The sequence below is a fragment of the Xiphophorus hellerii genome, chromosome 1 (genome assembly GCF_003331165.1).
Source record: "Xiphophorus hellerii strain 12219 chromosome 1, Xiphophorus_hellerii-4.1, whole genome shotgun sequence".
Lineage (NCBI taxonomy): Eukaryota > Metazoa > Chordata > Actinopteri > Cyprinodontiformes > Poeciliidae > Xiphophorus > Xiphophorus hellerii.
In genome coordinates, this window is record NC_045672.1 from 17008676 (window position 1) to 17036471 (window position 27796).

Here is a 27796-nt window from a genome sequence, read left to right on the forward strand (position 1 = left end):
GCAATGGTGGTTCTGTGTTTATTTAAATTCACACAATGTGTTTTGTAGTGTGAATCATTAAAATGTTTGTTTTACAAACACACACATATCAAGGCCAGTTTGTTCATTAAAATATCAAACATGAAAACAAAAACAGTTCAGTTTTAGCCACAAATTTCATTTGCAATATTTTTTATACTAAACACTAAATACTTGATGTAACTCAATGTCTTTTGACTCTTTCTCACTTACACAACTGTACATGTTCTCCATCTCTTGACCATCTCTTGACCATTGAAGTGACTCTGCAAGGGACTGTTTGAAGGTTTGTCAGCATGAAACATTTCACATTGGTGATTTTTGTAACTTGAATTTTTCACTAGCCATATGGAGCCATGTTGTTGACCAGGCACTGAGTGCAGCTTTGCTGTGGAACGGCCACTAAAGAGGGCAGACAGCTTGTCTCCACAGATCACATTTGTGGATAGCCTCATTGGCCATGCATGAATGTAGACATGTGTGTGTATGTGTGTGTGTGAATGAGGGTTGGTGGGTTGAATGTTTTGTGTGTTTTTGCATGTGCATTCATATGCAGTTTGGTCTAAATGTCCCTCTGAGCTTGTGTAAGGGTGTTGTAGCACCCGTAGCCCCCCTATGCCTTTGTCCTCATATCTCTTTTTCACCTTCTTGGCAGTCACAATCCCTTTCAGAGCAAGTCAAGTTCTCACTGGCCTCTAATCAGAGGCAATGTATGGTGACGGCAGGCCATAGACTGAGAATCAATGACTCGACAGTGTGTGGTGAAGTGATCAGCGTAATCGCTGTTCCGCTTTGCTTCAAAGTCCAAGCCAAGCTGTTTTGCCAAGACTATTGGCAAAGCCACTAAGGCATTTAACCAAGGCCTAGCCTTCGCCTTCAAACAAAAGCTCTTCATTGAAGAAAATCTTTAGTACTCCTAAGGCTTTTTTTAGAGTTCTAAATACATTACAAGGGATGTACAGTTTAAAACGAACAGATGGAGCCGCAACATGAAAAAAACATGATGTATTTCTCAATTCAGTCTTGAAGGCTAAATGTCTGGAGGATGATAAAGGAACAAAACCTATACACACGCATGTATTCACACTTGTACATGTGCTGGAACTTAACCACAGAGACTCTTTTTTTTCCCCATCTCCATCGTTCTGATGATATTGGTTACTGTCTCACCATAGAAAGCATTGAGCATAAATCTGCTGAAATGATGCTTACTTATTTGATATTCATTCCACAATTTTAAATGCTGGCATGTGTAATAGTCAAATAATGAACCACAACTACAATGACACAAGGAAAAATAAGAGGTCAGACACGTTTAAATACATATGTAGGTGCATAAAGTCTGTCTTGTACTTTGTTTATAAATGAGCTTATTGTTGGTAAGTATCTTGGAGACTCTGGAAACATTAATTTAAATGATCACGTTAATGTGGGGTGTATTATCCTGCGAGAGTAGGAGCTTATCTGATCAGGTTTACTTTGAGAGAGCCAACTGAACTAAATATAACACTGAAGATTGCACTTCTGTTGTGCTACAAGGTGGAATATCAATTTGGCAAGTCATCTCAGGGTTGCTTGCTCTAGATATTTGCACATCCATGTAAACCAGTTTGGAGCTGACAAAAAGAGCAATGAATCTCAACTTTAAAGAAGCCATCAAATACACAAATGAATGAATCTGTTTTTGTGATAAGAGGTTGTGGCATCTATTTGGAGATTAGAGAAAATGTAATTCCTAATTACTTTGCCACTGTTTTGCAAATGGTGTATTCAAATTTATTTTCTGCTATCTTGATTCAATGACATTCTGTGAAATGTTTCCTGGTTAAAATGTGATTGAACAGTTCAGTAAAAATGTAAATTGTGATGTGAATATGAATATAAATATACTGACACCATACATAGCCTGACGAGTATAGTGCTCCCATGAACTCTTGATAAATGACAAAGATATATGGAAGGTAGACATTTTAATTAAGGAACACAATTATCATTAGTTTCTAATCTTATCTACTAACAGGGACAGACTTTAAAGTAATTAGTCTCTGTGTAGCTACACAAGGATCAATTCAAATCTGCAAAGATATCTCACACACCACCACTCCAAATATTTTACATATTTCTTCTTTTATTTTATTTTTATTGGGTAAGGAGGCCTTCTGGACACCTCTCCTCGTTAAACTAAGAGAAGACCCAGAGGGAGACTCACAGGAGGCACTATGTTTCTCGACTAGTCTAAGAGGAGCTGGACCAGTTATTTGAGGGGAGGGTAAAGAAGGCAAAGCAAGTGTTGTAACATGTCAATGTTTTTCCATAGCTATATTTCTAATATATCCTTTCAACAGAAATTTTGCATTTATCCTGGTCATCTACACATACAAGGAAATCAAAGCAAATTCATCCACAAATGTGGTGATGAGAAAAATATTTAAGACATTAAAAAAAGGATTGGCATTTAAAGCCAAGAATCCGGTTGAAATCTGCCAGTACATTAAAAATGCATTCCTGCTATTTTCTAGAAAGAAATATCAGCCGGTTCAATATTAATTGATGGCCTACAAAAAAGATTTTTATTTAGTCAAAAGAATAATGAAGGGTTGTGTAAAAAAAAAAAACACTTGGAGTGAGCATCAGAAAACCCTTGCAATAACAGGAAAAGTTTTTCCTATGAAAAGAATAAGTATAAGAATAAGAACAAAACTCCAATAACTTCTATGCACAATCGGTGCACAATACTCCACTGCTAAAGAAAAACACACACTGAAGCTTAGGGAGAGTTTGTAGCACATGATTTGAACAAGTCAGGTAAAAAGTCGAACCCTGTGAACCGATCTGGAGGAAGATTGGTTCTGCACATCACAGATAAATTACTATGCCAAAAAGTCAAGCAGGCTGTCATACGGCATGCAGTACTGGCAGACAACATATAATTGAAGGCGGGATGAATTAAGCAATGTGTTGGGAAATTCTTGATAATAATTTAAAGATGAGTGTGTTTTTCCAAGCAAGTCAATAATTCCAAAAACACAGCAAAGGAAACTCTTAACCGGACTCAAAGAAAAACCTGCTAGAATTGCCCAATCAGTCGCCGGAGTTGTATCCAAATGAACATCTAGAAAAATCAAAAGATCAGAGGAGGATAGATTTTAAGAGGTTTTTTTTTCTTAATTATTTAATACACCTTGGTGTGTTCTACACAAAACATGAACAAAAGGAGGTTGTTTGTTTTTTTGTGTTTTTTTTTTAAATCCACTTTGCTGCTTTTGTTATAAAAAAAAAAAAAAACATCCGAATTTTCTCCCAAACCCTTTTTGCATATGGATGAGGGTGGTATTAGGTCACAGAAAATCTCAGTTTTGCCTCAGTGAAAGACGTAATAAAAATGCGGAAGGGAAAATTCTTAACTCAACCTGAAGTAAAGTGGATAATTCCTGGTTTGCTTACAGGTCCAGATGAGTTTCTGTTAAAACAAGAGATGCACATTTGTCTTCAGAGTTTCTATGCTTCTGTGTATTTAAAATGAGTCTATTTGCAGTGAGGTTAGAGGTAATTCTATTTAAAAAATCACCTATTTTCTCTGCAACAAAAATGTCTCCTACAACCTTTTGTCCATTTTAATCCTTCTCAGTATTTTTTTTATTTGGCTATTTTTTAAGCACAAAGTCTGTTTCTTACAAGCTTGCAAATCTATCCATAAGATATGATTGGTCAAGCAACTACCAATAACATCCTCAATCAAATTTTTAGCTAAAGTAGTTGCACAATATTTAAAATGTCAATACATTCACTCAGTTGTACTAGGGATGTGTGTTCATGCATTTGTGTCTGTGTGTGTATGTGTGAAGGCATTGACCTTGATGTGACTCATCTGTGTGTTCCATAATTATTTGATTACTTGTCTGTTTTTCTGCACGTAAACAACATGCACCTGCATGGTGTTGTTACTCCCTGATTACCAATTACTCTATAATCAATCAACCATTAATGGGAGCACAAACACACCGCTGTAGACCTTGTTAGACAATCAGGCTGAAGCTCCAACTTTTTATTAATGGCCCTAAACAACACTATTGAAAAGAAATGCTAAAACATCAGTTGAATATAAAACTGTTTAAAAGAAAAATACACAAAAAGTAGAAGCACAGATGGATAATTGATTTAGGCAATATATGTCTTTAAATAGAGGGTATCAAGTATTTTCCAGGCACAAATCAAGTAACTATGTCACCTTCAGTTGTTATGAAAATACTACCTATATGAAACGCGACTCAAAAGAAATGTGACTTTGCATCACAGCCACATCTCGCACCTTAAAATCAGCACCTGTCTCTTTAAGAACCTCATACCGTATCTGACGCTCTGACTTCAGCATGTCATCACAGAAATGCTTCTCCATGCTCTCCATTGACAATTTTCACTATTTTTCTTAGGAGCGTTGTAGTTTGTATGACAAGCTTAGCAGATGCAAAGTTCCACCAGATGTTCGCCAATTGCGACTGCTGCTAGTCTGCTGGAGCTGGAAACTGCATCTCCAAGGAGGAGCTATAGGAATCTAGGCGGTGTATTGCAGGAGCAGGTGTTGAGACACCCCTGAATAGCTGCCATAGAAGATTCAAGGAATCCTCAAACATGCATGAATGAGTCAAAGCAACACTCCAAGTGTGTCATTAATAATGGAATGACATTTTAGCATGATATAAAGATCAAAATTATTCCGTAGAATATCCCCCGTCATAGCCGGGACTCCAATTTAGTGCCTTACCTACAATAATTAGTAACAAAGTCAAATAACTATCTTTGAGAAGCAAGTTTTAAATTGTATTCTAAAACGTAATTCAGCTTTTGGATGAAAATCAAAAGATTGCTGTGCCAGACTTGGCTCCCCAGTTTCTCTCGATCCTAACGGTGCCTCTGCACTAAACACATGCTTCTACACAAATGCCTCAAGTAGCAACTGTATTTAAGAATTATGAGACAAATTTCTTTTTGTCTTATCCTGTCACTTTTATATATCTCACACCTCCTGTTTTCAGTGCTTTCACTTCTTTTTGTGGACATCAGCACATAAATGAAAAAGCTTGGCGAAGCACCCCACTATGTGAAGGCCTCTCCCTCTTTCCATGTCTTTCCAAAATCCTTCCTTTTATGAAAATATTTGCCCTTGCCTTGTCAAGAAACTCTCTTTGAGAGCACATGATAATGCCTGACAGGCAGAGAACAGGAGAGTCGATCTCACTCACAAACAGACACCGAACACACACACGCAAACATAGAGAGATGGTTATCGGATTCCAGCAAGTACACAAATTCACTATACAGATGCATAAACTCATAAAGATTCATGTTACTAGGCAGTGATAACACTCAGAAATTCTCAATTTCCTCACAGAACATCAAATGACTCACGCATGTCTCCCTGAAATGGATTATTTTAAAAGAATTGAAGAAAAAGAGTCTGGTAATATCCTATGACGGGAAGCTACTAATGGACCAACTGGACAAGGTAGAGTTTGAAACATAAAACATGCTGACAGCACTACAGAATTTTTTAATTTATCTGGTAAAGTCTTGGCTTCTGAAACTGACTCAGAACTGAGCACGTGAAGGGTTGATTAGAGGGCAAAGAAAAATATGCATGGTATTCGATCAGATGAGCAGTAAAAGAGCTATAAGGTGCTGAGATGAATTTCTCATCCCTTTTAATGAAAGACAAAGTTGCAGTTGTTATTGAGCCACATAGATGAATTTCATCTTAGTCACATGTACATTTTCTCTTGTTTTTAGGTCAGTTAGAAATACCAAAAATATTTCTATTTGCTAAATGCCAGAAAACTAAGCAGAAACATTTTTTAGAGATTTCATTTTTTTTGTAACTTTTCTCAAATCCAGTTTACATAAATTTGGCCAGTAACAGGGACAATTATTGTTCAAACTGTATGACTTGAGTCAAACCTTTTGGTTGGGTTTCTTTCCAGAAACCTCTCACAACAGCTTGCTGGCGTTCTGGCCCGTTCCTCCAGACAGAAATAACGTAACTCAGGATTGTAGGTTTCCTCACTCCCACGCATATTTTCAGATGTGCCTCACAGATCAGGGCTTTGTGATGGCCATGCCAAAACACTGTCTTTATTGTTCTTAGGTCACTTTGTAACCACTTAACAAAACATTATTGTTATTGTCCATTTGGCAGACCAATCTTCGCCCAAGCTTTATCTTCCGGGCTGATATCTTCAGATGTTGCTTCAGTATTTTAGCGGTATGATGGTTAGACATTCCCATCTTGTCTATACTTGCACATAATTGTTTGAGCAGATGAACATGACACCTTCAAGTATCTGGAAATTGTTCCCAAGGGTGAAGCAGACTTGTGCAGCTCCACAATTCCCTTCCTGATATCTTGGCTAATTTTTTTTTCACTTTGTGTCAAACAAGAAACAGTGTGTTCCAGATGCAGCCTTAAAATACATCCAAAGGTGTGCCTCCTAACACCACCTCCTCATTGTTAACTCCAATTAACTCAAATGTGTCAGTGCACCAATTAGAGGTTTCGAAAGCAATTATATTCCCCTTGGGACAGTAATCAATCTGCATGTACGCTTCTGAATTCAAATAAAGTGACAATAATTCTTTGTGCCTTTGACTGACAGAAGGTCTGCTCACTATGAACATAGTCTCATAGTGTCAACGAAGGAGAAATGCTACAAAGCAATTACTTTATGAAAGCATAACATATTTAAGCCGTCTCTACATCTTGGATGTAGTAAAACAGGATGTGAATGCAGCAGACCACTTCACTTCCCATAATATCAGTTTATGATCCTTTTTAATTTTCAATTTGACCACTAGATCATAAATTTAAGTGTTAACAAAGACATGGGTAATCGTTTATGCAAAATGATACATTTAATTGTCAACTATTAAATTAAAAATTTGAAATATTATAGAAAAAACTATGTATAAACTTAACAGTCTCTGTTTTTAAAAGAAACAGCATAAACATACAGTAAAAAAAACTGGAATTGATATTCAGATGACAAATAAAATGTGCTGCCAAGTGGATGAAGTTTGTGATTGTCAGCACAACAAGGGTGATCCCTGAGCAAAGATACTAAAACTTTAAACGAGAAATGAACTGCAGAGTTGCTAAGACACATCCAGGCTCAGTGATGCAGTGGCACAAGAAGACCATCACACAAGCAGAAACCGCAAACAAACAAAGCTCACCGCTCCTTTTGCTGTAACCCCCGGGTATTTTTGAGTGTCACCTCCACCATGATTGGACTGAAAGCATCCTGAGCTGGGCAGGCCGTTTAGCTGGCCGACTTGTATTCCCTTTCCACTTATTAAATAACTTTTTACTGAGTGTTCGTCCTGGCAAATGGCCCCTGCGATCCCATGTTTCACTGGGGATCTGACCTCGACATTCCGTCAGGTGGAAACACAGTCTTTTCACTCCAGCTTTACAACACGTAAATGAAATTGACCGGAGAGGCGCCCCACAGAGGTAATCTGCAAAAGATCCAATACTGTAGGTCCTGTAAAAGCATGCTCGCTGGCTGACAGGAATATTTACAATGAGGACACACACAAACAGATAGGAGGTAGAGATCCATTTACCTGTATGACTTCTGTGTGCATGTGTGAGGGAGGTCAGACAAAGGGATAGCAGAAGACTCCATACACCTACTCCACAAATCCAAAGACCCCGCTCCCGCATTCTGTAAGAAACAGATGAAAGCAGACACCATCAGAATATGAAATGCATTTTTTTTTTCAATCTACATTGCACCCTAAAAGAAAAAACAAAAACACACATATGCAGCTGGAACATTGGTTACTCTGTTATAGAGAGATGACCTGTTCATATGTTTTGTTTAATAAGTGAGGCAAAGGTTGTTTTTTTTTTTGTTTAACTCTCTGTTTAGGTATAATTCAAAACTTAAATTAGACATTGGCGTGTAAACATTTTGTTTTAAAAGTTGAATATTTAAAAGAATTGTATATTTATTGTGGTGTCTAGACATTTTCACATGACTATAGGCGTCTCCTTTAAGGCGGATCAGGTTTTGATTTCATAAAACAAACAAAACTTTACACACAAACATTTTGAGCAAAAACAATAGGTAACAAGATAAGCCATACAGATACATGTATTTGTTTTAACAACTTTAAACAATGGCTAATAATTACATGAAGAATAGTATTTTGAGATATTAATGCACGATGAAAACATTTTTTTCTTTCTATTCTCCAGTATGCTGAAGCTAAACCAGTATCTCTTGCAGCAATTAGGTACGTTTAAGAACAGATTTTGTTTTTGTGTGACATATTACTGTGGGTAATGCACAATGATGGGTACAAACCTTCAAACTGCTGCCAACCTAAATTTTGTCCTATGTTTACCCTGAGCAAGGGGACGCATAGAAATAAAGCACTTTATATTCCGGGCACCAACTAGGACATAAACTTCCACAACAGGCAAACTCTCTGTCTGCTCCACCAGGAGGGCCATTTAGTCTGTGTCTTTGTGTACATTTGTGTGAGGAAATGACACGAAAAGAAATAGGATAAAGCAAATATAGGAGAAAACATACAAAGTGACAAGCGGCTCACCATCTGTTGTATCTTCCACATGATTTATTCTCACAAACAAACAAAAACAAAGCGCTGTAGTAGTGCTGGGAGGATGTAAATCTCATACAAACACACTTCTGCTCTGTGGGTTCTCTTGCTTACATCGAAAGAGAAGTCACATCCACAAATGGCAGAGTGGATTATGTTTTGGGCTTTTCTTGACAAGTAAAGTCTAACTAAATGTGCTATTGCTTTCACTTCAGAGCCTCTTGTTTAATTATTAAAAGAAAATAATTAAACAGGCAGGTTGCTTCAAGACAACTGGCTGTGTTGTCTTGATGCATATTTTGCAATACACTTTTTAAAAAAAACAGTTTGCACTATTTCAGAAATAAGAAATAAAGTTATGTTTAATTGCAATTTAAAGTGATAGATCAGACAGACGTAGGGCTTATTTCTAAAGTGAAAGAAAAACAATGCACAAATTTTAATATTTCATTTATTTTTCTTTTCTTTACAAATATACACATCAGAAATTTTTGGCTTACATTTGTATTCTGCCCTTTAACTGACAGCTAATTAAAGTCCAGGGCAACCAGTTGCTGTTAGAAGTCACCTAATTAGAAAACAGAGTTCATCTGTGTGTAATTTAACTCAACGTAAACTTAAGAAGTGCCAATGCATATCAGCCTGGGTATAATTGTTTAGGGCACATCAAATGTGTAAAAAAGGTGCTCTGGCAAACTCAACAATGAAACATGAAATAACTGCAGCATAATGCTGCCACCATCATCCCATAAATGGGGAAAGCCATTCCTGCTATGGGATGGTTTTTGTTACCAGGGAAGCTGGTCAGCTGATGAGAACACAGAGAGAGCTGCACTGCAAAACACTCAGAAAACCAGTCAGCAGTTTGAGACCGTGACAGGGCATGCCCTTCAGGAAGACAGCAAACCAAAACATTCAGCCAGTGCTCCAACCAGTGGTGAGATCAGTGGTTTTTAATCCCAGTCCTCAGGGTCCACCGTCATTCCTGTTTCACTTTTGTTTCTGCTTAAGCACATCTGGCTCAAATAATTGCTTTGCCTTCCCAGTATGCCATAAACGGCCTCTGATGATGCCCGTTAATCACCCATTCATTTAGGTCAGGCGTGTAGCAGCTGGTAAACACCAAACAAATGCAGGACAGGTCCTGAGGGTCAACATTCAAAACCCCTGCTTTGGATCAAAGCATATTCTGAAGTTGAAAAGGCAAAGTCAAAGTCCTGGCTTAAATCCAACAGAGGATTTCCATCAAGACTTAAAGGTTGATGTTCGGAGATGAACAAAAAAGGGTAAAAATATTAAAGCTGGTAGAAACATACCCCAAAATACCATCAAAATTCCACATTATATATTTAGTTTTCACTTGTCTGGCACATTATTTCTTGCAGCCAAGCAACAGGCAGGGAATCGTGAGGGAAATAAAAGGAAACAACGTAAAAAAAAAGAAGCAAAGTGTGAACATGCTTTGTAATGTTATGTCAAAAGTGCTTTTTTTAAAGTGTGTCTAAAGATAGAACCAATACACTAGATGTTTTTTATGTTTAACCTCCATATATATTTTTCTTTTATAATTTTGAATTTCAGAAACATTCTGGCACACAAAATCCCAATAAAATACACCAAAGTTTTTTGTTGTAATGGAAGAAAAGATGAACAAGTTCAAGGAGTTCTGAACCCTTTTCCCAGGCTCTGTATTTTGTCGCCATTTAAATGTCTCTCTTAGCGCTGATTTACTTTTCCTGTAAACTCTGAAAAGGTGCCACAGAAGAAAGACAGCACATTTCCGCAAAACACTCTTGAAAGAATTTGTGGCGATTTGAGTAAACCAAACTTTGCGGGGCTGTGAAAGTGAGCAGATTAACTCTGTTGTGGATGAGATTACATACACCTGGCCGGACCCAAGTGTGAGGGTACGAGTTCACCCCTGCACACGCACAGTGTTCAGACACACACACACACACACTTTCTTTGTGCATGCGCTTCTCTTTGCCCTGAGGAAGTGTGTGTTAAGCCCTGGTTTGAGTTCGGAGCTTGGTGCATGACTCATCTGGCCGTTACAGACAGGCATTTTTAGCAATAAAAAGCTGCAAAGCTAGAGAGACAAGACCAAGGTTTTATGAAGTTAGAGTCCATCACACACATACAGAGTCAAAAAATGCCACCACATAAAAACCTATGAAGTGATTAACAACATTCATCTCTTATAGGCTCTGCTGCGAAACAATGCCAATGTTTTGACATGTAAGAGACCCAGCTAAGGATTGCTGCAGGTGCCACTGCCAGTCGCTTTTCATAAACCGAATGCATTGTCTGTTTTCCTCTTCTCTCTCGTTTGTTTCCTCCTCTTGTCTCCGGTTGTCCCATATCACTCCCTCTACCCTCACCCTCTTCTTACCGTTCCCACCTATGCTCTGCAAGAAGTAAATAATTAGGAAACAAAGCAGAAACGCTGCCAGCTTCCTCCCCAGCTCATTTAGAACCACAGCGGTGTTTGTGATCATGCAGTGCCACTTCATTATGGCTGGTTGTGGGTCTGTTTGCCGCAGAACAAGTGGGTGTGAGATGCAGAAATGGATTCAGAGAGCAGGGGGTGTGTAGGGAGAAAGAGGGCATGTGTAGGGGTGTGTGTGCGTGTGTTTGTCACTGCACAGAAACAAGGGGGTTCTAATCAATAGCATCTAAACCGCTTGAGTCTTCATCAGTATCAGACTCCGCAGCCAATGGTGACTCACTCGTCAACAAACACACACAAATCTGCACCGACTCCAAAAAAGCACTTTTCTGCACCGACAAACAAATACAAAGAGAATTTGGGAATCCAATTTTACGGTAAGTGCTTGTAAACAATTGTGTTCCACTTGTTTACATCTGATTGTGAGTTTCTGGTAGCGCCTTTGGATGATGCAGTCACCACAGTTCTTCAGCTGCTCTGATCGCATCCTGCGGTACAAATGCAGGCAAAGAAAGCAGCGTTGGATGTTGTGACCCTTTATAATGTTGCTTTCATCAACTGAACACAGAAGAGCAAAAGAGAGAAAAGAGAGAGAAGCGGTGTTGGAGGAAGAGTTGTGCTCTCCAATGATTTCTGCAGTCTGTTCCATCTCTTTAATTAGTCCCGTTGGAGTGCCCTCCCCGCTCCATGAGGCTGATCAGTTTCCTCTTCATACTTTTGGTCTGTATTTGAGTGTGTGTAGGTGTGGGCGTGCGCTTGTGTGTAGGTATGCATCTTAGCTAAAGCCAGACAGACATCTCTGGGGCATTTGGGCTCCAGTTAAGTTCCCTGTGGTTGAGAATAAAATGTAGTGGAAATATTAATATTCAAGGAGCTTTCACTCTCAGAGCCATTTGTAAAAATGGGATACCTGCTTTCTCTGTCTCTGTAGCAATTAGCAAAAAGTGATTCATCTCACACAACATGCAGTAGAGAGCAAGACACGACACCGCATAGGGCTGAAATGATTCATTGTGTTCTGAATCCCCACTAGAGCGCATAGTTTGATTGACAATATCGAGTCAGGCAACAGCTAGGACAGCTAGTTGTATATTGGGGTCCTTAACATGTGCTACAGAGTTTTCATTTATTGCAGCTCAGCAAGCAAGGAACTTTGTATGCGTGACTGAAAATTGTTGCAGATACCATACAACTGGTTCTGTAATTGAGATGGAAAGTCTGAACCTTCATTAAACTCTGCTAAATTAAGAGCTCTGCTTCCATGTCACCTCTTTAATTGTCTCACTGTAGATGAGGAGCTAGCAAAACGGTCTTAATTTATTACACATATAGTAACTCGAATATCTTCCGTAAAGCAAATCTTGTGGCAAAAATCTTTCATCGAATGGACTGCTTAGGAAATATCATGACAATCATGCTTACAAGTGGCTCTTTCACAAAACTGTGCCACGAAATATTCAGAAAAGGTCCACCTCATACACTACCTCTGATTGTTCAAAAATCACAGCTTGGACCACCCATGTCCTAACAAAATGTCAACTTACAAATAAAGCAGCGATTACAAAACCTAAAGTGGCATGGAATGAAGCATAAATGTATGTCACATTTAACACTTGTAGTCAATTATTCGCATAGCTCTGTCATGGTCTGACTTACCGTTTCAAGTGTCAATCATTACGACACTGTCAGTATGTCACTCTGTGGCTCAGAGCCATAAGTGATGGGTTGACTGCAGCCTACTGTTCTGTGGATGCATATGAGTGGGACTAGGGATAGCAATGCAAACTAAATAACACTGATGTGCATGAATATGAAAGATGCAAGCGCATCAGTAGATCATCTGTAAAAAAACAAACAAAAAAAAGAAACACAGTTTTGGAGATAAATCCAGATGCATGTGTTTTCCCATCCTTATATCAGTAAAATTTCAAGATCCTCCCTGGTTTCAGAAACCAGATTCACTAATCATTTTGTGGATTAAGCCTCTTGAGTAAATCTACTGTTTACTAGAAAGTAGATATACCTCACATAGGGTGGCATAGCCTGAGTATAAAGGCACATGTCCCAAGGGTTTTGAAAGTGTTTGGAACTGCGTCACTAGTGGCAGATCCAGGTTTTCTAGTGGCAGATCCGGGTTTTGATTTCTAAGTGAACTTTTGTAAAGTTGTTTACAATAATAGTTTCCTTACATGTTGTAGAAATATGTCACATCACTCTGAGCCTGTTGGGAACTAAGTAAGTGCACCAACTGGTGCAAGCCAACAAGCTAGTCACACATACACAGTGCAGCTTTAGCCTTGCCAACATTTGAGTGAAACATTTGATGCTGAGGTCAGTTGTACCTCAGCATCAAATGTGATAAATCCCCATGCTTTCAATGTACAGTAGTCGACGAGGTGGATTGATGTGCCATACATCTAGTAAGCCAGTTAGCTTCCCTCAATCTTAATTTTATGATGACACAAGCAAATTGAATGTCCTGACCAATCATGAGAAAACTTGGCCTTTATGGTGGAAAATGCTACGGAAGGTATAACAATTCACACAACAGAATGGTCAAATGGCTCTGATAATTTTGTCTATGCACCCCAATTTGCAATATGCTCAAGAGAGAAAATGCCAATTTTTCCAACTGCAGATGTTACAAAGCTTTAATAAAGTTAGCTTTCATGAATTTCAAGGGCAACAGTAGTAAAATCCATGTTCCACTTTCTAATTTTAATTCTCCTGATGTGGTGATTTGTATCTTCATCATACAGGTTTATTAGGAAATGTCACATAGACTATTACAGATTTGTTTGGGATGCTGTTTCACTCCACTCACACACAGACAGACGGGGCTGCGTAGTTATTCTTATTATAGTAGCTGCTTGGAGTCTAGCGAACATTATTCCATAAATACTCGGTAGGCTGGCAGCTAAAGGCAGAACTTTTACAGTCAATAAATTGGGGCCTGTGAGGGCATCCTGCAAGTAAAAATTCCTATCTCATAGAGTACATTGAGTGACACAGACAAACACAACTTGTTCCATGCTGAAGTAGTAAAAAAAAAAGCTGGCAACTACTTTAAAAGGAGAAAAAATTAGGCATGTGTGCAGGTATATGTTTTTCTCCTGGATTTTATTTCACTAGTAGGTAAGGGTGTGGAATGAGATCTCCTTATATTAAAAAGCAATAACATTTCTCATCAAAGCAGGTTTCAAACAGTTATATGGTTGCTGTTGGTATGTAACTTCATCTGGTGAGGCAATTGCAAGTTATGTAAGCCACAGATATGAAAGGTTTGTTTTATACCCCTCAGTTTATTCGTGAACCAACCGCATCTGCTAAACAATCAAAAGTCGCTTTCGTGACAAAAATAAATAAATTTGTACTATTATCAACTTGTTATTATTGATGTCAGTCCTCGCAATATTGATAATATCCAGACCATTCCATTCGTATTTACATGGCAGATTTGAAGCCACAGGAGAAGCTAGGTACGTACTTTATAAATCATAATATCAGCAAGATAAGATAAAAGATTCTAGGTAGTGTTGTTTTAAAAGTCAAAATGAGGATTTTAAAATAGATTAAAAACTGTAGAGAACATTACCCAATATGATGTTTAACAGCAACTTATTCTGAGCTCAGTAATCATCCAAGTCTGGAAATGTCAAAACTGACCAGAAAACTGATTCTGATAAATGTTCATTTATTTGAACACAAAGAGAAGTACTATCTAATAACATGGTTTTTCTAATTTGTTTTATGAAAAACAGCTTTAACTTCAGTACTAGACTGAAACTAACTACTAAAATTTCTAATTTTTTTTTAAAGAAAAACATTACAATTTCTAAATAAAAACAGGTCTCATTGAATGGTAGTGTAGTCAAAGAATGTACTTTATCAATGGCATAAAGAATTTTTTTTCTTCTTCAAGTATGTAATATTTGAGGAAAAAATATATATATAATTTTTTTTTTAAGTCAAAATACACAACTTGGCCAAATTGGATGTATATAGTCTTTTATGATCTTTTTGTGGGGACCACAATAATATTTGTTTTCACAATATTACTGGTAAAGCCTCAATCTTATGAACATAAATATTATTATGTATCTTCTTGTATATATCCTTGAAACTACATAGTGAGTTTTACAAACCCATGAATGACGAGCATGTTCGTATCTCGACGTGAAAGTGGAAAGAAAACTATTTGTCTGACAAATCTCTGCATTCTTCCAAATTAATGAACAGGCTTGTTTGGGAGACAGAGTTAGGACTCCAAGGACTCTCCAAACCTAATTGCGACCTCGAGAGATTTCGCTTGATTAGACTTCTCTGATCCTGCCAGAAGCATGTCCATGTGTTTCATTAATCAAACCCACAGTTTGGCTTTTGCGGATAAATTGACTCAATGTGACCTGTAGAAAAAGCCAGTGGCTTCAAATTAAGCCTCCAATTTAACTAGAATTGTGGTAACTCAGCAATAACATGGTGGGTGGGTGGGTATGGGTTCGTAGGCGTGCTCGTGTGTGTGGGTGTGTGTGTGTGTGTGTGTGCGTGCATTCAAGCTTGAGAAAAAAAGAGATCAAAAGAAGACAAGAAAAAAATGTGGAGTTGGAAGCTTTTGGCCATTTACCCTTACTATTCCTCAACCTTTTATCCGTCTCTTACTAGTTAACAATATTCCATGGCCTGAGCTGAGTGCTCATCACTGTCTTGACATTCCCATCTTTCAAATCAGCTTTTGCTGCTGCCGCTTCAAGTGTGTTCCCAACACATCCCCGAAGCTTGTTTCGACCCAAGGGTGTCACACTCCATTCATCTCGCCGCTCTCTCCTTCTCTTGCCCCCATCTGTGCCTACCGATCGCTGTGCTGGCCTGAAGTACTCACTGCACCGGAAGGTACAATCCTGATGTCACCACCAATCATTTGTGTACACACGACACCGCTACCCCTAAAACATCCTCGGGTCAAACATGCTCAAAGGCTGTGCACGCACGTCGAAGCAAGTGGCTGCTGCAGCACGTCTGCTGACTGTGCAAATCCAGGTGGTAAACGCAATAGAGCTGTCCGAGCCTTTCCCTCACCAGCGAGTCCAACAACATCCAACAATAAAGGAGGAGAAAAAAAATGGCCTCACCTATGACCATGAGTTACACCATAGCTGTAGGCTGACTTAATTCTGTGAAAATAACATCAAAGTCCCTCTCTCTGTAGAATACACGGCACATGGCTTTTTTTTTTTCATATGCATCTATTCCACTTTTGACTACGCTTTAATTTTTTTCAAGGTTCTTGAGCAATGACGGGGAGAAAAAAAAATCTTTGAAGTAAACAAATGCACAAAGGAATCTTTAAAGCTTTGGAATTGAAGAAATATATTAAAGGAAAATGCAAATGACCCTTGGTGCTGTTGAAGAGAGAAGTGAAGCATCTGGAATAAGAGAACACCGACACACACACACACACCAACATATATATATATATATATATATATATATATATATATATACTTTTATAGTAAAAGTTTATACTATTACTATAATAAAAGTAATCCAAGTGGATAAAATGACTTCATCAGTTTGATTTCAGTAGAGGTTTTCAAGCCTTTGAGCCAAGTGACAGTCATGAGCATTATGCTCTCAGGATGTTCTTCAGTCCCATTCTTAGAAAGCCGATTTTTCTGGAACACCTTGAAAGATTTCCTTCATGGGGTAATTGTTGCACCCTGTGTATTTTCAACTCTCTGTACTCATTTTCAGTTGCATCCCCTGTGTTTCATACTTCATCACTTTTTTAAAAAAATGGCTGTATTTAATAAATCTTTAATTACAGGATATTGGTGAAGTTAACCATTTATACTCACAACCACCAAGGGGGAAATTGTACCTAATAGATACAATAGATTGTTTCTCCTTTGCTATGGCAACCAGGCTGCAGTTTAAGTAACCGACAAGAAAATTGACTGATGTAGTATACAAATGAATCTTTGCTGAATTCAGTTTCTTTGCTTGAATGACAGATATCTGTAACTTCTTTTCTCGTGGTTGGTTTTTTTAGTTTGTCTCTGTGTTGCCTCGTCACTGGGGAAGAGCTGGGATACACCGTCTTAGCACTCCAAAGTGTTTAGACTTTGTCAATTCAAATTAAAATCAAGAACAGGTTCGAACAGTAAGCAAGGGTGGAAACTAACTGGTTAAATTTAGTCATGTTAGTGGAATTAAGCACAGTTTGTCTGTACTTTGCTCTTTTCTAAGTTGTTTACAAAGTTTCAAGCTGCATCTTTTTGATAAGGTTCTTGGTTAAAATATTTAAAATTCCATTTATTAATGTGTCTCATTGATGGATTTCAAGCACTGGTTATTAGAAAAGAAGATCAGTGATCAATGAGGTTAATGGACTGCAAAAAATAATTTGGAATGTCTTTTTTGGGACTAGATAAGAAAAAAATCAAAGAAAATATCAGGTTGATTGGTGATGCGAGCTGGTAAAAGCAAGGTAGTAATAAATAGTGCCCAAGCTACACCCTCACAACTCTGTTACTGTCCTGAATACCTAAGCAGAAAAAAATGAATCAGATTAACAGAAATGGGTACTGGCATATCTTATATTTCTTTCTTTCCACATCACTCTCTCACTAACAAAAAAATAATTCGTGAACGAAATTGAGTCGCCTCACTGAAGGCTGCAGTCCTCTCTGGTCTCATTCTGTAACTATAATCTCCTCCAGTTCAGACCTATTTCTATGCCCTACATGCATAATTTTGTAAATGAAGCATCTGCTTGGGTGGTCCCTGTAGGCCAATGTGTATCAGGCTCAGCCGGTACACACAGGACTACACAGCACTATTTAAAATTTGTTCTAACAGAAGTCCCCGAAATATGTAGAACATGGCAGCTATGCTTGTCAAACAGCCAAATTCAAATTAAACGGGAATCTTTAATATACAAATTTGGTAAATAAAGAGGTGAGGAGTGCATGAAAAATGACTTTGAGTTAAATAAAAAAAATGAGAAAGCATTGTTACAAAGGTAGTAATTTATCATATGAGGTCAGCAGAAACAAATATTTAATTGTGAATGATTTTCTTAACTGAAAACACATTCAATACAGGAGCAGGATTGGTAAACAATACACAGATAAATATTTTTGATAAAATGGTTTAAAATCTAACTAGGGAAGACTTTCAAGGTGCCAAGGCTCTTGTTTGTGGTTGACAAGCTTCTTTACTGGTTCATGATGGTCTGGTACAACACCGCTAGAGCAGAAGACTTTTTCTTAAAGTGGTCCCAACCACTTTGTCTAGTCTTTTTACACAGGACAAGTGAATCCTGTAATATAATCTATTTGCTCAGGTTATCTTTGGCACCATGCATCCCTTTCGTCCTGGGAAAGCCTCGGGATTCACCAGAATGGCCTTAAGAGTTTTGTTTTAGAGAAGGATGTCTAGACTTTCCTTTTGGAGCGGGTACTCCTGCGACCTGATCTGGGGTAAGGGAAGTAAAAGCACTGTTGAAAGTAGATCCATTAAACCTTCTCAGCTGCTTTGACGTGTTTTAGCTTCACTTTCAATTGTGTCTCTGAAAATAAGTGTTGTTTTTTCACAAGTGCTAAATTACGCACTTATTTTGTTAGAAGTAGCTTGCTCACTAGTTAAGACTTGACAGCAGCAAGGATTATATGTTTAGAAAATGACACATAGATTCGTCATGATTTATAGTGGGTGGTGCAAAAAAAAATTGGTTAAACTTCAGTGTCAAATCCACTTCATCCTCATTCTGAGACAGATTTAAAGAGAAGCACTGACTGAAGTTGCACTAACAGAACGACCTGCTGTCAACTCCATTAATGTTTTCCTCTGCTCATGTCTGCTCCTCTCACACTTTATATAACTTTGTCTCTCCTCCACGTACAACTCCTTGCACTCTGTTTCTCCTCACAGTCTGGTGCATATAACTTATGCATGCTGTTTTCATGCAGGTTGCCAGAATTAGGTGTGTTGTCTGTGCGCATGTTCCTTGAATGTGTGCATGTGTGTGTGTGTGGTTTTGTGTACAAACATAGTATGCATTTTACAGCCGGCAGCTGTAGATCGCAGGAGATAAGTAATGGTGTATAACTCATGGTAATAATGCGGCAGGAAGCTGCAGATAAGGTCAACATATGAAACTGTGGTGGATGGCAAACTGCCCAGACACACACACACATAAATGAATGAATTCAGACACATAACGACGCACCCCACTGATCGGTAAATCATTTCCCATTCACTATCTACCCTATTTTACTGCAGTCTATTATTTTGTTGATTGTTTACCTGAATGCGCCCATCCTGGCTCACCGCTTTTCTACTGCATTTGTCACTTTGTCTTCTGTACTCACCCCTCAGTCTAAGGCTGATATTGTTAGAGGTCAGATGAGATGAAAAAGAGGATCTGTGATGAGTGGTTCTACAATCATTTGCTGTAATTGTAGTGTTACTGAAGCGTTAGCTGATAATAATGTGCAGGTTTTATGTGTGTGTGTAGGGGTGTGTGTGTGTGTTCTTCTTGTAATGTGCAACTCAGCTCCCCGTAGATGCAGTTGCCATATCAGCAACCCTAACAACAGATGGACTCCGGTTACACACACATGCATTAAAAGCCCCATCACACTTTTATTGTACCTCAAAGTAGCACAATTTAAAATGAGCATGTAACGCAGTTTTGAAAACTTAACCCACCACAAGCGCTTGTTTTTTGATCCAAGTAGAGTTGTATTTCTATACAGTATGGAAACTTCAAACAGAAATCCATCCTGTCGCAACAAATTTCACTCAGCAGGAACCTCTTTAATGTTGCCAGTATCTTTGGCAGATGTGGGGACTGGCAAAAAAAACCTCCTATCACAACTTATTGCCAGCAGATCTGTATGAGCTATTGACTTTTTTTTTACACTTTGTTTCATCCGTCATGATAATGGAGAGCCAGAGCTGCATGGCCAGGCAGATCAGCAGCTGGGATGGAAAGAAAGCAGTGCAGGCAGATGGTCAAAGAAACAAACAAAAAAATTAATTGTTTCGTGTCACTTTTAAAAATTTTATTATTGCATGTGTTTTTGACCAGATGCAATAATTGTTTTGGTAAAATTTATTTTAATTGGCATTTTGGCATCTGGTCAAACAGTGTTTCAACACATAACCATCCTTCTCCCAGTTTCTCTTACATTAAATCAGACAGGGTTGTTGTCTGCAGGTTACCAAACCAGTTATATTTCTCAAATACTAAAACAATGTTGGATAACAATTAGCTAATTTTTCTTACTTTCTTCAAATTAAAAATATAGTAATTAGAGAAACCCCAGATAATGAAACAGCAGATTTGTTCGCCTCTGATAGGTTAACTCATAACAGTTTAGATAGTGGCCTAAATATGTTTGAATTTCCTATTGACCTAAAACATGATTGCAAAAATTGTATGTCTTTATTATAGTTTTCACCTAAGCAATGCATTCTGGGCTGATTGTGCTTTTAAGCTATAGTGAACTTCAATCTATAACTAAACACAAGAAGTCAAGATCTTGAAGGCTGATTGAGACAATTGAGAGATTTCATGTCCTGTTATCCAGGAGATCTCTGTTAAAACAAACAGAGGGTCTTCTGTTTACTGTATTAGGTAAGGCTAACAAGTGTTAGCAGAGGCTAATGCAAAATCAAAGTAAATTGGAAAATAACGAATGGATGCTTAAAGTGAAAATGAAGCACCTTTAAGTCTTTATAATCTTTCTAGTATATTTGACAAAATGTTTTGATCCCAATGCTTACAGTAAACAAATGGAGTTACAAACTGAAGCTCCTTTGGTTCGGCATTTTCCAAGCAAAAAGAGCAACCTCGCTGTAATGTGTTGAGGCATCCCGTTGTCTGGTGAAAGTCTGACTTTGTTTTTTAAACTGAAAAATCAGTTTCCTCTTTGATTGCTCCATAAACTGTTTGTTCCTGATACATCAATGTGTGAGCAACTTTGCAGAGCTTTGAGTTTTCTTTACTCAGCAACAACTTCAAAGGGTTTTATCACTGAAGTTATTGGTCTTTGGGGTTTCCAACCAGTAAGACGCCGAGAAGAGCATGAAGAGCATCAGATCCTGGTCACAAGCTGATTTCTCTCCACACTTATGGCTTTTTAAATAAATATGCGGAAAAAATTGGCCTGTTTTTTAGTTTAATTTCTCTAGATCATGCCAGACCTCCCCACATTGTATTTTTAAAACATTAGACTGGTTTAAAATCAATGTAAGCGGAATGATGCTTTTATGACCTAATGCTCTATATTTGTCCCAATGAGTCCTCCATTTTGCATTGTAATATGTTTTAAAAGCTGCAGAATTGTAACATGTGTGACAGTTGTGGTAATAACACCTTTTGAGTTAAACCATTCCCATGCCTCCGTCTGAGAGCGATTTAAGTTTGCAACATCCTGCTAATCGAAGCAGATGTTCCAGCACCATCACTGTAAGCTGACTAAATCATTCATAATGCATGGGCTACTGCTCTGCATGCCTACAAAAACAACACACTGTCTGTTGCCAAGGATGTGTTTTATACTGAAAGAAATAAAGTTAAGATTCACAAGTCAAATTCTGGGCTACATCTAAAAGGAGGCTGGGCATCACTACATATCTTCTACATGCGTGAAAGCGTTGTCATGTCTTTTTATTTTTTATCTTCTGTGTTTGTGAGAGTGTATGTCTGCCAGGAAGAAAGACGGATCCACTCAGACGATGTGTGTGTGTGTCTACTTGGTATTCCAGGGTGGCTTGTTGTGACTGTGGTTTCCCACAATTCTTATCAGAGCTGTGATCACAGAAAACTGGTCTGGTCTAATAGAACACATCCCTCCCTCACGCTATCAGGGACATTCACTCACACACAGACACACACCCACACACTCAGAGATGTCCCTCTGATGGCGACTCCCTTCCTCCGATCTAATTCAGTCGGCAGCACAACACCGAAGTGTGAATACCCAAGAACACGAATGCAATTTGGAACAATCTGAGGTAAGTATGTCTGCCTTAGTAGTCCTGCTTGTAGCCAGCAGAGAAAAAAAGTCTGCCTGGGGATGGATAAAACAATGGCTGTCTTAGAAAAATTGAAAACAAAGTCTAAAAAATGCTGTTGCAAACACAACACAAAGCGCTGGGGAGTGAAAGACATGCAATATTCAGTGGAGGAAGCAAAAAGGTCGACATTTTGAGGATAGGTGGTGGTGGTGGGGTTTTGGGGGGAAGCAAATGGCTGCCAGGTCCGGCTTGAGTTCCCCTCTTTCAGCTTGCGGTTTCACCCCTGAGATGGAAACACTCCTACCAGCCTTTTATTGAGAAACAGGCTAATTGACAGGCCAGTGGAGCAGCGCGCAAAGTTAACATATATATATATAAATAAATTTATATTCTGTGTACTCTTGGCTGAAGCTGTGCTGAACTTGTTTAATAGTGATGATGATGTTCATGCTGGAGAATGCATCAAATAAGAAGAAGAAAAAAAGTGATGAAGGAAACACTTTGAGGACTGAAATCTTGTTCTGAATCTGGCTTTGCTTCATTCTGGGAGATGTGTCCTAGTTAGTAACCCACACGCAGCAGCAGCAGCAGCAGCAGTATTCAGGCTTGATACAAACACACAAACATTCCTACACTACTAATGAACAGACTGCTTTCTCCTTAGGGATTCCCCCCCCCCCCCCCCCATATGTTTCCTTTTCTCTCTATATACCTTTAACAGATCCTTCTACCCCTATCTATTACCGTTCTCCTGCGTTCCTGTGACAGCTTCTCTTCTCCTGGGATTAGACATTTGACGTATTTCACTCATATACACACACGCACAAGCACACCCCGCACAAGTTGACAAGTTTAGACACTAAACACAGACACAGAAGAATGTGATTTAAGAAATGTGCAAAGTCAAGTGTCTTTCTTCAAAATACGCCAGCAGAAATGTAATGAAATAAAAGTGCAATGCAGATAAGTCAAACAGAGAAAAGAAATCAACTCAAACTGCAGATTCAAACAAGACGTCAGCTGCATTTATTAATGCTGAGCAGATCAGAAAGCACATCTATAAATAAAACACATCAACTCTCCTCACAATAATGTGTGAGTAACATTTGATAGTAATTTACAAAGCAAAAAGCAACCCTTTGCCATTGATTATGACGAGGACTATAATCTCAATTAGGACACAATCTTAGAGAAAAGAATAATCATAAAAAGCGCTTGAACAAAGTCCACACTTTTTTTTTTCCTAGTTGTGCTGTAAAAAAAAAAGAAATAGTTTCAAGGTGGAAAAACCTGCAGGAAAGAAATGTCCAGAAATCATTCAGTTAAAAAAAAAAATCATTTAAAAATGTGACTTATTACGTCCTGGTATTTAGCTCCGTTTGAGAGAAAAATCATTACATTCTGACATTTGCATTTTTTTCCTCAAAATCTACCAGAAGCCAATTCCAAATAAAGCCTTATTTGACAAATATTAGCTTCCCCTATGAGTCATAATTGTATGCTCAAACCTGATAATGCTTTAATTACTGCTGCCTTTGCTGTGATCTCTGGCAGTTTTTAGTCTGTGAGAAGATTGGCACAAACCAGTCTGACGCTTCCTATGAGTGACTCTGTTTTCACCTCTGAATCTGCAAATTAGGTACACAAATAAAACTATAATTCCCAAACATCACACATGATATGAAATCTGTGTCTTGGATCAGCTCCCTGATCCAAGACATATTTATGCTATTCCTTTTCATGCCACTCAAAGCCACTGCTCTACAAATATGTCTTTTAATAATCCTCTAAAATTCTCATGGACTAATTTAGAGAATGATTTAAGACTATATATTGAGACAACTGAAGTTGATCCAGCATACTACTGCTCACATTTTTACTAAGAAAATAAAGCACATCACCTCAGTTCTATAGCTCTTACACTCGACGCCTTGTAGCTCAAAGAATAGACTTTTGTTAGTTTATAAATCAATTAATGGCTTCGTCCCAAAATTCATTAAAGCCCTGTTATTGTTGTAGACCTTCCATACCACCCAGGGCTTCTTTATCTACAATAAGCAAGAACCAAACATAGAGAAGGAGCATTTGGTTTGTGTTCTGGAACAAATGTGTTTAGCATTGTGTGACTCTTCTAATTATAATATTAATTAGGATTTTCTAGGCTGATTTTTCCCTATTTTTGGTTATTATGCCAATACAATGTACTGTTTTTAAAGCTTTATTTCTATCAAGCAATTTAAATCATCTTGTTACTGAAAAGTGCTTTGCAAGTAAACTTGAACCGACTTTTCCAAAAAAAAAACGTATAACAATCTGTATACAAAGACAACTATTCCTTCCTGGTTTCCAGTGTTGTGAGCTTAACCTACCCAGGTGATAATGACACAACCTGGTAGCTGATGTTAAGTTTAAATCAGGTCTTTGTTTTGTTGGTCATAATATACATTGCCTTATTAGCCCACCTTGTAAAGATGGCTAAAACCCTTAAAACCCTTAAATAATTTATCATTACTACATACTGCCATACAAAAATTTTAAATAGAAAATAATGACCTATAGTTATTATTTATGTGCATATGTTTAGTGTATGAAACAAGACAGAGATTGGACTTGCTTAGTTTCCATTTGGGCGTGACTTTAGGCAAACTTGGAATGCATGAGAAAGCAGCACATGCTTTTATATTCTTCCAAAGACACTGAGAACCGTGCTTAAGTGCATGGCAACCTGGACTCTTTAAAATACCAGAATATTTTAAATAAAAAATTAACAAAGATCAATAATGTTATCTGTGTTATATATTCACATTTAACAGTACAAATTGTTATATGTGAACACTGAGCAATGTCCTGCTGGCAAAAGGTGCTTGTAGAAAGTTACAAACACAATAATTGTTGCCCTATGGATAAAATGCCAATAAATCAAATAATTGTGTCCCTACATTGTAATTACAGTATTTAGCTGTAATGACAGATGAATTCATTTTAATGATTTTTACTCACATATGCCAGAGGTGTGAACAAGTGCAGAAGGATTGCTAGGTAAACTTAAGAAACCTTCTGTTCAAATTTCGTTTTACATCTCCTTCACACTGGTAACACAACTTTCTTATCAGAAAGAGAGTATGCAAGACGCAGAATTTATGGTTGGCGTTTTGACTTGACATCAGGTGCGTCAGGTGTGTTAAAAGAGAACTGCATTCTATATTACTTCACCACCTGTGCACATGGATTGCTTATTATTGTTATTACCAGAGTTTTTCCTACTGGTTCAAGTTAAATCATCTGCTTAGAAATAGGCTTACTGTAGTCTCTTAAAGACATATCAAGAAGCAAACATGTATTACTGTAGTTCTACTTGTATATGCAAAGTGCAACGAACTGTGGAAAAATACAAGCTTCCCTTCTTGGGCCTTTTAAACAAAAGCATTTCATTATTAATTTTTTTTCTCAATAAAAATGTGCATTGTTGCATAGCAGAAACTCCCTGCAGAGACAGTTTTGCATTTGCCCCTCACTGATTTCTTGCTATCTTAACAGCTGTAGTTAGCTGGGGGGTGCCTTTCTCTACTTTATGAAAATAACAGCTGAAAAACAATGAAGGAATCACTGGGATATGAAATACCAGAACAAGGAAAATAGAAATGCTTGTGTGCACCTGCAGTAGAAACCAAAGTTTTCTGTTGTGTGTGGGCGTGTGGGGGTGTGTTTGTAAAGGTGGGGTCCATAATTAAACCTGATTCCCGCTGAGCTTTTCAAGAATAACACACTCAGACTTAACCCATTGATTCACATCACCTGATTAAGCCTGATTACAAACTGCTGTCCTCTGGACGACAACAACTCAGATGTGCTACAGAGCACTCACACATATCTGACTCTCTCTCTCTCTTTCTCTCCCTCTCTCACACACACACATCACAGATTTCACACAGCCAGCTCCTGATAGCATATTGCCAAAATAAACAGCATCAGTCCTGCCAACACATAAATCTCTCACTGCAACCACGAGACTCAGACTCACACCTGATTGTCACACCTACACAAACACGCCTCCGCGCACAAACACACCCCTAGACACACACACCCAGAGATACCCTCTCTCTTTGTAAACACATCTGGCAGGCAGAGGTGTGCAGAGACCCACAGTGGGGAAAAGAGGATCAGTGGGGTATTGATATTACAAGCACACATGCACGTATCTCGTTTTTCTTTCCCCTTTCCGCCGCTCACTCACACAAACCCGGAGTCTCCCCTCCGACAGAGATGCAGACTGTTTCTGACAACCTGATTTCCTGGCAGCCTTCGTCTCCTCGCCTCTTAATCCGGGGTGTAGGAGGTGGGCAGAGTTGACTTCTGAGACCAGAGTCTGAAATCCTCTCATATCTGACCTTTAACACAGCCAGACTAGACCAGGTAAAGGTCTACAGCTCCCTGGTGACACGCACGGATTTGATACAGCATACTGAACCAAGCAAGAAAGGAAAAGAGGAAAAGACAACGGTGCACAGGCACAAAAGGAGAATGCTTGCGGTTTTTTTTGGTTTTTGTATGATTGCTGATACACTAATATTAAAACTGTCCTACAATTAGCAAAACACCAGCTCCAATTTGCACAAATATCAGCACATAATGGTAAAACACAGCCACCAGTTGCACATGCACACAGCTGAGTAATTATCAGGTCGAAAAACACTATGAAAAGGCAACAGGTCATCTGTCTTCACCAAACATTCATAGATATTGATGAGGCTGGGTTTAATGTGAGAACAACGAGAGGAAAGGAAGAAATGTCATTGGCCAAAGGGTTATTGTCAATGTGCCAGGGCAATGTGGGGATAACATTACGCTTTATGCATCCATATCACAGAATACAGTCCCTGCACAAAAACTGCACAAAAAGCATTATCTGAATGGCAAGAATGACATTGCCTACTATGATAAAATCACACTATTAGCAAACTGTCTTTAAAATTAATCTCCAAAAATCCATCCTTATGTTACTAAAATTACGTCAAGAACACTTGAAACATCCCAATGAATGTAAAAATGTATAATTATCTAGGTTATTTAGGTATTCATATAGTTCCCTTTGTAGTTTATATTGTTTTAAAAAAGATACAAAATTATTTCTGGAAACTTTTAGATTGGTGGAAAAGTATCCCCTGTTATGGCACAATTACCACTTGTTTAGTGGGACTAAACCTTTTACAAAAGACACCTGGGTGCAAAGTGTCATTTGTGTATTAGATTATTTAAATGGAATAAACTCATTGCTTAGTTTCTTAGATCTAGCTGGGTGCTACAGAGTCTCTGGGTAATCTTTATTTCACTTCTTCAGACTACATTCCAGCAGTCTTAGCCCACTCTGCTGGAGCCAGAACGAGTTAAGTCGGTGCATTGTTGAATCAATAGTTATACCACCTCTCTGCAGTTTCCTTCATGGCTGGAGGTTCAGCAGGGAGCAAAGATTTCTAATTTGTGCCCCTTTTTAATTAAAATCGTCTGATGTTGTAAATGCTACACAACCACCTCGTGCTTCTGTAAAAGTCTTTAAAAGATTCAAATTAATGTGAATATTGCAATGCAATTAGCAATAATTGTAAATACTGCACATTCTATTGCACTGACAATTGCAGATACAGTATGTGAGGTTATTATAATGATGAACATTAAAATTAA

At 38.2% G+C, this 27796-nt stretch overlaps 1 protein-coding gene across 2 annotated transcripts in view; it reads right to left on the reverse strand.

Moving 5' to 3' along the window:
• Window positions 1-27796, reverse strand: part of LOC116727698 (chemokine-like protein TAFA-2) — an 87579-nt gene that overhangs the window by 36501 nt on the left and 23282 nt on the right. For both annotated transcript variants that reach the window (XM_032575302.1, XM_032575311.1), the window contains exon 2: window positions 7636-7736. In XM_032575302.1, coding sequence (XP_032431193.1) covers window positions 7636-7735 — 100 coding nt within the window. In that variant the 5' untranslated portion in view covers window position 7736. The remainder of the gene's footprint in view (window positions 1-7635; window positions 7737-27796) is intronic.